This window comes from Cottoperca gobio, chromosome 13, assembly GCF_900634415.1.
Source record: "Cottoperca gobio chromosome 13, fCotGob3.1, whole genome shotgun sequence".
Lineage (NCBI taxonomy): Eukaryota > Metazoa > Chordata > Actinopteri > Perciformes > Bovichtidae > Cottoperca > Cottoperca gobio.
In genome coordinates, this window is record NC_041367.1 from 25,303,312 (window position 1) to 25,315,811 (window position 12,500).

Consider the following 12,500-nt stretch of genomic DNA (forward strand, 5'->3'; position numbering starts at 1 on the left):
ATATAGCCCCACATAGGAATGTGATTAGATGTTCTGCTTAACCACCTGCAACACATTTTCATGCGATTATTTTTGTTTTATTTTGAAGTCAGATTGTCCTTACTTCCGCTACTAAAAAACAGAAAATTCTGGCAAGGTGGCAGATCGTTTGAAGCGCATGCGTCAAGTACGATCAGGCCTATCAGAATGTTTTCAGTACTAAGAATAGATTTTATTGTTTTCATTAACAAATCTTAGTCCTTCTAAAAGTTTTTACAAAAACAAAAGTACACCATTTGGAAAATTAGCACTATAAATTACAATTACCCACTCAGTTTGTTATGTAGGCTAAATAATGTAAGGACACAATAAGTGTCATCTAGCACTTTACATTTACAGAATCAGAATAGTAGAATCAGCTTCATTGGCTAAGTATGTGTACGCATTCTAGGAATTTGACTTTTGACGATTTGTGTTGCTCTCAATAGTACACACAGTTCCAGTAGAAATAGAGATTGAAATAGACATACAGCTAAAAAGGACAATAAAGCTGAACAAATAAATAGAACTTTTATGTACATACAAGAAGGTGAAACAAATAGACCGGGAATTTTTTATATATATATATATCTATATATATATATAGATATACATATATATCTATATATATATATATATACATAAATGCATCAATGACCAATAACATACAATGTCTGTATGCAAGTTGAGTGTTTCTGAAAAGTACAAATAAATATATATTAAATGGATATACATGGAGTATACGCATGTATGTATTTGCAGGATCTATATTTGACAGTGATGATGCGTACATGTTGCAGTGCATGTGTTACACTGTAAATATATCATTTATAGTTTGAAGGTACAGTGTTACAGGGTTATATGACTGATTTACCTGCTCATCAGAGTGATGGCCTGTGGAAAGAAACTGTTCTTGTATGTGGTTGTTTTGGCGTACAGTGTTCTGCTGCGCCGAGCAGAGGGGACAAGTTGTTTTCATGGTGTGAAGGGTCTGCAGTGACTTTTCTTGACTCTGGAGATGTATATGTCCATTATTGTCTATTTCAAGGGTGTAGGTTTCTTTCCTGGGAAATCTGGGAAATGTTGGGAATCAAACACTTCATTGCCTGCATTCTGGTACATTTCTATCAACACATGTATGGTGGGAAGTTTTTATTTATGTAAAGGAAAACAAAACAAAAAACAAAAACAATTGTTTGTGTTGGATCGTGGAGGAAGAGTTCAGGAAAGAAGCTGCTCTGTAGTCCGAAGGCTAAGGATACTTCCGTATCTCTTGCCAGATGGCAGCAGGGTGAATCGTCCACAGTATTGTTTGTGTGGTGGAGACATGTTGGTGGAAGTTAAGTAAAACAGATCTAAGGTCTCCTTGAGTAAAATCACCCGCTACAATAAAAATGCCATCCGGTGGTTTTGTCATGTGACTGCTGATATTTCAAATGTGCTCCACCTCAACCAGCTGTACCACTAAAATGATGCTTAGGTATTAAAGCACAATAATTCAATAACATGTTATAATATAACTCTCTGAAAGGGTTAATACTTTAGTACTTTCTCTCACGTGGACAGCTGTTTCAGAAAGTTATAGTCTTTGAAAAAAACAAACTATTTATTTGTAATCCGTTTTTAAAGATTGACATCTTTAATGTAAACTGTATAGCTGTACTCAGAAGTTTGATAAAGGTACACAGAATCTAAACACGGTCTGTATTCATCACACCCTGCTTAAGAGTTAATATGCACATTATTAAAGTCCCTGTGTGTAAGATTTGAACACTTCTGACACCAGTTAATCCCCACTTCCCCCGGACCAACTGATTTCATGAATGTGAGTGAATAACTGAAGCAACATAGACACCAGTTTATCAGAATGGATTCACAGATAAAAATGTAGGCCATCAGACCAAAGCTCAGATAAGTCTTATTCTACCTGATTCTCTTTTTTAAAGACCAAGACACATAAGCACTGAGATACACTTTCAGATGGAAATAAGAAATAAAGATAAATGTGCATAAATCAAGAATTCTATCCCACTAACTAAAATTATTTTAGAAATTAATTTATTGAACTGAAATAATACAGTTGCAAATCTGTTAAGGCACCTTATTATAATCGCACAAATGTGACTCAAAGGTATGGTTTTCAATAACTTAATGGAAACAAATTGGGTAACATTCACATTAAAGATGAAGAGATTCAGGTGTGTTTTAACATACTGGACTGAAGATAACACATTCTACTAATACATTCAATAAGATACTCTGGAGTTGCATTCAGATGTTCAAACAAGACAGGACCAAACGGAGTCCTTCTTGGTCCCTAGTCATACATACTATTCATACAGAGAGGTGTGAGTGCTTTCCAAAGAGTGGTACATGTCAGACCAGGCTCATTTTGCATCGACTAGAAACATTTAGAACAGCAAACAGTCACAAGTCTAGACATTCTTTAACACCTCTGGTCAAACTTGGCAAGCTGTGCACATGTCCTTTGGTATGCATGATATTGCATCATTTTGAAAGACATCAACATAAATCCATCTGCTGTTCTGAAATAAACAGGATTAAATGGATGTCATCATCATTCATCTGAAGGCACCAAGGAGCAAGTGTTTCTCCGCTTAGTTTCATTGGTCTCTGAATCGTGCTTACAGCACAGAGACACACTTTGGGGGAGGCTTTCATTAAGACAAATGGTAGGTCAGTCACTGGCCTACAGCGGGACGGTGGTCACATGATGGGGGTAATCCTTTGGGTGTAGCTATTGTCAGTTTGTCAAAGCCCAGTCAATTTGGGAGTTCATTTCTTTCTTAGAAGAACTGTAACGTCTACTCTATAGCACCAGGCCTGGTGGCCACATAGACAAAGACTACGATTAGCAGCACCACTACAGCCAGTGTAGGCAGTACTATAGTGGCCACCTGCTGCCGGGCTTCCTGCATGGCCTGCTTACGCTCCTTCTTGTCCTTGGACGTTTCTTTTTTGGGTTTGCCTTTGAGCTGCCTCATGATGTCTCCACGGCCGCTCACTCTACGACTTTGCTGTGCTCACAGGAACCTGACAAAGACAGAAACATACTGTAATGAGTCAGCTTTCAAGTCAACAACATACGCCAATATAATCATTCATTTAATAAAAGAGGAAACATCAAATTGTTCAAGTCCTTCCACCGGAACATTTAAAAAGATTTTAATAGCTGGAAGTATTCCTCCTGTTCATTCTGGACATTTTTACGAGATTCCAATCTATGTGACTTGTCTATGTATTCCAAAGTTCATCTGAAGGTAAGATCATTATTTATTATATGATCTTACTTTTATTATGTATATTATTATTAACTGAATAAATAAATATCAGATACAAACTGTGGTAAAGAAGCTTATGAATGGGCCCTGCACTACGAAGCAGGATTTGGGGTCCTGTCCTGCCAAATGCAGGAGTTAGCAAAAGTACAGCTGACATATATCATATACATATATATGATATATCTGATTTTAATTACATGTGTGTATTTTGTTCAATGAATGTGTTGTTTAGATGTAGGCCTATTCTTATAGTTTGGAGCTTCATGTTAACGTTGACAATTGAATTTGATAAAGATGGGGTACACTAATATTACTAGTATTATACTTTTTATAGTATAATTAATTTTCAGTCCTACGATGGTGGTTCACTTCTTATTGGGTTAGATCGCCATGGTAACCCTGCAGGTTATGTTCGAGATAAAGGCTCGACGCATAAAGAAGAACCGTCTACTGACAAAACAAAGCTCAGTGCACAGACTCTTGGGAGGGCAAGTGACCCTTTAAGCTTTACTCTGTCAGCTGCGACCCCAGCAGTGTGAAACGTACTAGTTACTACTTATTTGTAGGAACAAATAAAAAAATTAATATAAAAACATAATTCAAAGCGAAAAGTACTTTATATCTTATAATCACCCACAGCATACATAAAAGTACCCGAAGCAAAGTAACACAAGGGAATGCGATGTGTCTCACTGGCAACAATACGGCTCAAGAAGCCGACACAGATAAGTGAATATATGACATGATAATTATAATATATATTTTAACTACACAGATAAGTCAGTCCCGATATTAAAAAGCCTACTCTTATCATATATTCACTGATCTGTGTCAGCTTCTAGCTATAAGTTGCAGTGCGACCTGTCAGAGTCGTGTCAGAGCCGCAGCCTGTATACACATTGCTTTGCATTATTGTGCTCCAGTAAGGGTAACGTGAGAGACCTCTGCAGATAATTCAGATCCCGGTAAAAACCTCCTGAATGATGACCAATGAAGGAATCATTGTTAACTAACCATGAGACGCTGACTGCAATGGCAGCCAAGGACGCCACCAAACTATCTTGTGTTATTATTTTGAGTGAGAGACCCCTAGTGGCAGAACATTACATTACGTGCATTTAACTGTTATTGTAAGACGTGTGGCCAATGAGCCGCTGTTGAATGTTGACGTTTTGGAGGGCGAAAATTATTTTTAAAATGCTTATATTATTATTAATGTTGTTTTCCTTGCTGTACTGAAAACATACCGAACCGTGACCTTAAAACCGAAGTAAATACCGAACCGTGAATTGTGTGTACCATTACACCCTGCGACTGACTGGTGAATCCTTAATTACGTATAATTTGCTGTCAAATAAAGTCAAATAACATTTCCTGTAACTTAGTCGATTAAACGGTAATAAATCAAGACAAATAACGTTATAATAACAAGGTCAGTTGCTGAGTGACAAATTGTTGCTGAAGAGTAGAAGCAGCAGTCAAGCTAACATTACACACCTAACATCGCTACCAACACAAACAAGGTAGTGACTTTGCCAGCTGACGAGTTAAATACAAGAGTTAACCTAGCTAGCTAAATACAATGACAGACTGGACATATAGTTTATTCAGCCACATGGCTGCACAGGTTATCTTATAGGTATGCTGTTGAGGAACAGTCCGGTCCTGTATCCGGTGGCTCCTCACGCTAGTTAGCATGTACTAACTTTAGGAAATGTGAGCTAGTTAAGTTACAGCACTGAGAAAATACTGCTGACGATTCAATAAGTCAGAGTTAACGTTATCTTACGGGCAAAGTCCGAGTTGTGAACAGTTCCACGCTGAGAAATATGTTTTTGTCCGCTCCTCCAGTGTTTCTACCAGAGTCCTAGACGTCAGGTTAGTTACAGCAGAAAGTACAGTAAGTTAAAAACCTGCTGTTCCTCACGGAGCTCGACGTGGCAGTCAGTGGAAAGGCTTGTGGAAACCCGCTGTCAAGTTTGCTAGCATGAAAACAAGAATACTTCCGGTCATTCCCTCCAAAATAAAACATTAAATGAAGGCGTTTCCGCATTATAATAATAATATTAACAATAACAATAATACAAATATCAACATCATCTTTGTTTCAAAAGAAGTTTTCTAAACCCATGTATGTCACATGGCAACAAATTAAAATAGCAACAATAGCAACATTAAGTGGAGAAAGCATACAGTAGGTACAAAATATATTAATAGGAGGACCATGATAAAATGATTAAAAGTTATTGCATTAAATAATTATTCACATAAAATAAATAAAGACAAAAATAACAATATACTCTTTTATTTTTTATTTTAAAAGATGTTGCTAACTCGGCCAGCCTTATTTCCACCGTCAGGTCGTTCCAGAACCTCAGGGCCCTCACTGCAAAGGCTTTGTCCTATCTATTTTTAAGATGGGAGTCTGGAAAACACAAAATACTTCTGTCCACACAGGCTTGTATGGAACAAAAAGGTGTGAGGCCATAAAGAGACTTATAGGTTAATCAATAAGATCTTAGCCAGTGTAAGGAAACTAAAAACAGGGGTGAAAAAATCTTCTGAGAACCTTGTACAGTCATGTACAAAAAGTGTTGGGCTAATGTGTAATGAAAACTTGGGTAAATTTAACTTAAATGCTTGAAGGGCTAGAATTTTTTATTGAATTTCAATACACTAAAAGCCAAATTATTTGTAGTTAAAGTCTGCAGTACAATCTACTTGTTGCCCGACTATTCAACTCAGCATTTTAAGTTATAAAGATTTAATATTTTATTATAGTTTTTGGGCTCTTTATTAGTCATTCAAGGTTCAATGTGTAAGATATAGGGTTAGCTAACTCATGGCTGGGGGTGTCCCACACCAGGATTGATGCTCAACACTGGACATATGATGATACTGATGTATTTTTCTTTAAACATTAGTAATTTAAGTTGCATGACTTTATAATTCATAGATTATATAAACAATTTAATCTCAGTACTATTTAATGCGTCATTTTTTAATGATGCATAATTAGTACTGTCTATTTTCTTCTATAGAGGGAGTTTTAAAAGAAAAAGACAAAAGAAGGAAGAGAAAAAGGAAACTGGACAAAATAAAACATGTGTTTCTTATGCAAACACATTGAATCCCTGTTCTTGTTTTCACTCTTAAAATATGCATGTGTTTGCAGAACTTTACACCCAACAGAAGAGGTCCAACAGGATTATAGGGGACCCTGATCCCGGCCACCCCAGCCACAAACTGTGCCTGCTGTCTCTAGCAGACGGTACCACAGCACCAGGCCCTACACCATCATGGAAAACAAGAATTTCAGCTCCCCTGTAATTGGTGTGCATATGTCAAATAAAGACTTTATTTATGGAAGTGCAATTGACTAATGCTTGAAAACGAAGACACGAGGCTAATTTGAACTCTTTTGAGTTCGGTAACAAAACTAAAAGATATGTTACTGGCATAAACGGTAAACATAAAACAAATATTTCAACAAAACTGTTACAGTGTTGTGACCGTGTGGAGACTGGCCAGGGCTGAGATTGTTTCCTAGTCCGGCCCTGTTCACCTGCATCGACTACACACATGTGTGACTACACATAATACAAACCCAGATCTTCCATTAACATATAGTTGGAAGGCTACAATTTCACATGCCAGCTAGCGTGACATTGTACTCAATATAATAAAATATATACCGTATTTGTTTGGTTTATTGGTCCGTACTTTCCTTTGAGACTTGACTTTAGACATTTTAGTGAACTGAACAGTTAGTTTGTTCTTCACTGTTTCCGTGTGGATATCATTGGGCCTTCAGAGCAGCAGTCAGCCCCGCTGTCACCACAGCCCGCACGCGCCACTGGCTGCGCGCAGTGACAATCAGAGCGATTACCATTACGTCATTTCGGTGCAGTAGACGATTGGTTGGCAGTCTAGCATAATCTCACCACCGATGAGCTAAGGTTTGTTCACCATGTTGGATCAACTGCACATCATAGTTGCCTTGTGATCAATAGTTTGATCATGTCAGTGGCAGCGGAGCGGCGTGGGCCCAAAGTGTAGAGCTTCAAGCGGGGGGCTTGCTCTTCTCCAGCGGACTCATTCCCACCGTCACAAACGGAAGCACTACGTGCGGTATTTGAGGACACGGACACCAATTTGCTAGCTCCGAGCTGTCAGGTTGAATACGACTGTTTTTGTTCTAGTCCATGGTATCTGGATCATTTATCCTGCATTCAAAGGATTTAACTCCCCCCCGCATTTTTATTTTGTCTCCCTGGATGTGTGCCTATGAGACGACAGGGTGAAACATAGACTACTAAACACAAAGCTGTCGATGGGGGAAATAAGTTGCCCGCCAGCCGTCTGTGAGGATTTCTCATCTTTTTCGAGTCATGGTCGAAGCTTCGTAACTCGGTCAGAATGACGGGGATTTATTTCCAGATGCGCGCCTCGTTGGATTGTTGTATTAATATGTGAGTGGAGTTGAGGACCGAGGCCTGGGCCTGCGCTGTTCTATTGTGGCCTGGGTTTGGATACAGCCCCTGTGCACCGGATCAGCAGCGTTAATTACGGCTCGGAGATTACCCCTGTTTGGTCTGCGCACACATCACAAGGAGGATTCAGTTTGGCATAATAGATGTGATTTCCAAGCCGTGTGCAGCCCCTGTGGTGGGAAGAGCAACGGCGCTGGACCAGAGCGTGTGGCAAACTTGGACACTTTGAAAAGATGAATGCGCTGCTTCCCATGTGACATGCTGTAGATCACACGGTTCTATCAAGACTGGGAAGCTGAATTTCATCAGGAGGGAGGGGGCGCCACCTCCATAATGATGGACATCTAGAGCCACCGACTTTTTTATTTATTGAGGGGGGTGCGGGTTATTTTCTATTCAATACTTTTTATTTATCATTGTTAGGAGTGGCACTGTTGGGGCTGTACACGTTTCTAGACTTGGGTGGTCTTTGCTGTACATGCTCAGGATATGCTTTCCGTTATTAGCCCCAGGCTACAGTAGCCCAATGGTGTGCAAGCAAGAAAATTAATTTGGAGGAAGTGGGTCAGATCCTTGTTGGCATTATGATAAGGAGGCACACCGGAATAGTTTCTCTACCCACGAATTCAAAGTAGCAGGTGTTGGATCATTTAAACCGCCAATCTGTTTCCATTGCCTAAGTTTCATCAGTAGCTATTCTCCTCACTTCTTGAGGCAGGTTCTGGTGGGGAGCGTTTCAGAATCATTGAATGGCTCTTTGCGGCACAACGGCTACAAATGTTACACAAATGATGGCTGCTTACAACGGTGGCTCCTCAACAGTGGCTGCCCATCACCCGCATCACCACCACCAACTCCAGCACCTTCCGCCTCCCCACATGCACCACCATCACCAGGCGGGTCAGCATCACTTGCAGCATCCTGGCTCAGCCGCCGCCGTGCACACGGTCCAGCAACACAGCTCCACGGCTGCTGCTGCGGCGGTGATGCTCAACCCCGGTCAGCAGCAGCCCTACTTCCCCTCTCCCGCCCCCGGACAAGCTCACGGGCCGGCGGCCGCCGCGGCTCCCGCTCAGTTTCAAGCCGCCGCTGCTGTCAAAACTCACCACCACCATCACCAACACCACCACCACCATCAGCAGCAACACACGCACCACCTACAGCCGCAGCTGGATATAGAACCTGACAGGCCCATCGGCTATGGAGCGTTTGGGGTTGTCTGGTAAGTGCACTGCACTACTTTATTAATTAAGTAATTAAATACAGAGCGTACCAGGAGTCATCCATGTTTTACTAATGTCAATGAAAAATGTATAAAACATCACGATCCACACATCTATTCAAGCACTATAATATACTGGCACCTGCTGTTGGCAAACATCAGCTGTAATGAATACACTGTACAGTAAGTGGCCTAAAACGTGCACTACTAGTGTATACGTACTTGAGTACTGTGACAGCATGTATTACCCAGTAGAACAGGTGAATGCCAGGTACTGACATCACTTCAGTAATCTGTATTTGGTTTGAAGATGACACGATTCTAACTGCGCGCCTGGGGCCAGATGTAGAAACGATGTGTATGCGCAAAAAACATGCATACACCATTTCGCACACAAACTGGTATTTATTAAAGAATAATGTGTTCAGACCAGGCTGACGCAGGTTTTTCAAGAGATATCTGCGGGTGAAATGATAAAGTTTTCTATAAGTTTACATCTCTCTCCGTATTTTTCATATCCACCTAGTTTGTTTGGGTTGATTGTCAATTTCACTGATCGTGTTATTAATTTTGTAGTCTGCACAGCGTTCTATAACATTTCCATCAAACTTAATTTTAAAGTATTAATGAGTGATGACTTTTATCATTATTTTAACTTACAATAAATCCATCATTATCCTGTCAATGATCTTTTGATTTGATCCTGAAGTGTGAAGCACTTTGTAAAGTCTGTTTCAAAATGAGAGCCATCAATGAATCATCAGCTTTCTGATGTTTGACAAAGATTATTTGAGATATTGCTTATACCACATTCACAGTTACAGGTGCATGTGATAGATTAGTGGTATGGGTGCTATAAGTGGCCACAGCCGTGTGTAATTGCAGTATAATGTGAAATTGCTCTTCTGCTTTGATGTTCTTCTCATTGATGAATGGTGGAGTGGGCGGAGGTTTTGACATTCAAACGGTTGTTTAAAGGTATGTTTCTACATCCATTTATGGCTAACTGTTGGGAGGAGAAATGAGTCTTGTGCATGTGAATCAAGCGTATATGTGACTTTATAAATCTGGCTATTTCTGTCTTCGTGAAACTACACAGAGTTTTCTGCATCTGGCCCAGGGAGTTTAAAAGATGTGGGTGTGCACCAGGCTAGAAGGGTCTATGTAAGATACTAAGTTGCATTATGGGACAGAAATCTGATGTCTGAACTTCAAATGAGTGAATTCTTAACAGAGACAACTTGTTTTAATGTAAAAACATTTATATAGATGTTTATGTGAGGCTCTTCAACCCAAACTACTCATATTTCTGATATTATGGATCACAGATACATTACGACAGTCCTGCTGTCAGATTGCCGGTACAGTATGTTTAAAGTGTGGACCAATGCAGTGCAACTTTTTGGAGGTGAACTCGATATGTGCACCTTTTAGTGAAACCTGAAGGTGCTGCTAAAAACACACAGCTGTGTTTCCGAGATCAACGACAGTGTCCACATTAGTACAGAAGAGTTACAGCAGGTCATTTTTAAATGTGTAGCACCGTAACAAGGTGGCTTTGTATCAACAACCTGTGAACGTGCAATATAAAGAGTATGACCAACAGTCCACTCATTATTTTACAAAAAGGAACGTGCTAATAATAATTAATAATGGTAATAATAATAGTAGTAATATAACCTAGACCCTAGGCCACTAGGAGCGTAATGATATGATATATTCCCTTCAGTGCATTGCTGTTGAAATGTTAAATGCTGAACAGCATTGTGTTCTCAAATGTTTTAGCAAATGACACCTGGGAGACAATTAGAAAATTAGAATGTTGTGAAAAGATGATGCTAATATGTTTCTCGCATCTCTGTTCAACGTCTTGGAAGGGAAGTTGTTATTCCAAAGGCACAGCACATAAATGACACTGACCACTGATGCCCTGTTTGCTGAGCAGTGATGCTCTCATGGGGCTTCATGCAAAGACAACTCTTACAAATGGATAAAAAGAGCTGGAGTCAGAGCGGGGGTAACACAATACAGTTTTGTCCATTAATTTAACATTTACCAGACTTACATTTGGATGATAAAGTGGAATCTGACAGTATTGGCCCGTAGCCTACATTACAATTTAAACATCTTTCTTGTTCAGCTTTAATCTGACAGGGACTAAACAGTCACAATATAAACAAGTTGTATAAAAAGAAGGACATGCAGAGGTTTTGTTCTGGGCTGAGGAGGACTTGATGCTGTGAAATATTTGAATGTGGGGGAAAAAAAATTTTTTTTTTAAATGACTGACATTCCTGAGTAACAAACCGAGCAGGATTTAGATTCTGACATACAGTAAACCTCCGCTAATTAACGCGCTCAGATACACTATGATGCGGCTGAATGATGTCTGGCTCTGTAAGAGGGAGGACACGGAGAATAAAACCTGCCAGCAGGCAGGTTAGTTACCACGGTAACTGACCCAGAGTTAAGTCCTCTTTCTGGAACTGAAAACCCAGAGTTTCCCTCCTCCGAGGCTTAACAAGCTCACAGTTTTCACTAATCCCACTTTGTGGACCGGGGCCCTGGACTCAGACTCTGGCTCCTGCTGCTGCTGCTGTTTACCTCTGATCCTGTTTACTGCTCCTTTCTTGGCCTCAGAGCCACTAAAGTCGACTGTTTTCTCTTTCGAACTGGGATTTATAATACTCCCCTCTATCATCAGGTCTTTATCAGTGTTGATCACTGTGCCCTGTGCTGCTCTCTTTAGTATTCTACTCTACAGCCTGCTCTCCTTCTGCTTCTTTCCCTGTTGATACTTTTCCTCTCGTCTTTGTGATTGACAGCTGCTCCTGGCTCACTCTGTTTCTCTGTCTCATCAGCGTTTTCCTTACTCTTCTTTGTCTCTGTTGTCCCCTCATCGTCTCAGTCTCATGCTCAGTCTGACTGTGTTTCTACTCTCTCCTCGTCACTCTTGTTTTATTCCATCTTAATTGCTGTTTTGTATCTTCCATTTAAAACACGTATACTGTGAAACATCTGTGATTGATTGACATTAAATTAGCAGCAATCTAAAAGAGTCAAAGTGGAATTTGTGGAAAGTGGAAGTGCATTTCTGTTACAGAAGAAAAACGTAGAGCAGCAGAGTGGGGAGTACAGTACGATATGACTCTGTTGTACTTGTGCTGTGGAAATGTCACATAACACATAAACACAAAGGAAGAGTCGAGTGTAACCGCAAAACAAAAACGGAAGCACATCAGAAAACAATATGTAATATATTAATATGATGAAATAAACTTGTATAACAAGGGACATGAAAAATATACAAAACAATTGAGGTAAATAATAAAAGGAGCCTTTACAGTAATGTCTAGCAGCATGAAGCCGTCAAGCTGTATACATTACCCTTCCATAGCACTGTTGTGTACTCATTACTGGTTCCTCTGGTTTCAGAATGTGCTAGAAGCTCAGTCTTGGTGAATT

General features: G+C 39.9%; 1 protein-coding gene across 1 annotated transcript in view; it reads left to right on the top strand.

Moving 5' to 3' along the window:
• The first annotated feature begins 7,233 nt into the window (after positions 1-7,233).
• Positions 7,234-12,500, top strand: part of nlk2 (nemo-like kinase, type 2) — a 22,499-nt gene continuing 17,232 nt past the window's right edge. The window contains exon 1 of the mRNA XM_029445876.1: positions 7,234-9,035. Within this exon, the coding sequence (XP_029301736.1) occupies positions 8,563-9,035 (473 nt within the window). The 5' untranslated portion in view covers positions 7,234-8,562. The remainder of the gene's footprint in view (positions 9,036-12,500) is intronic.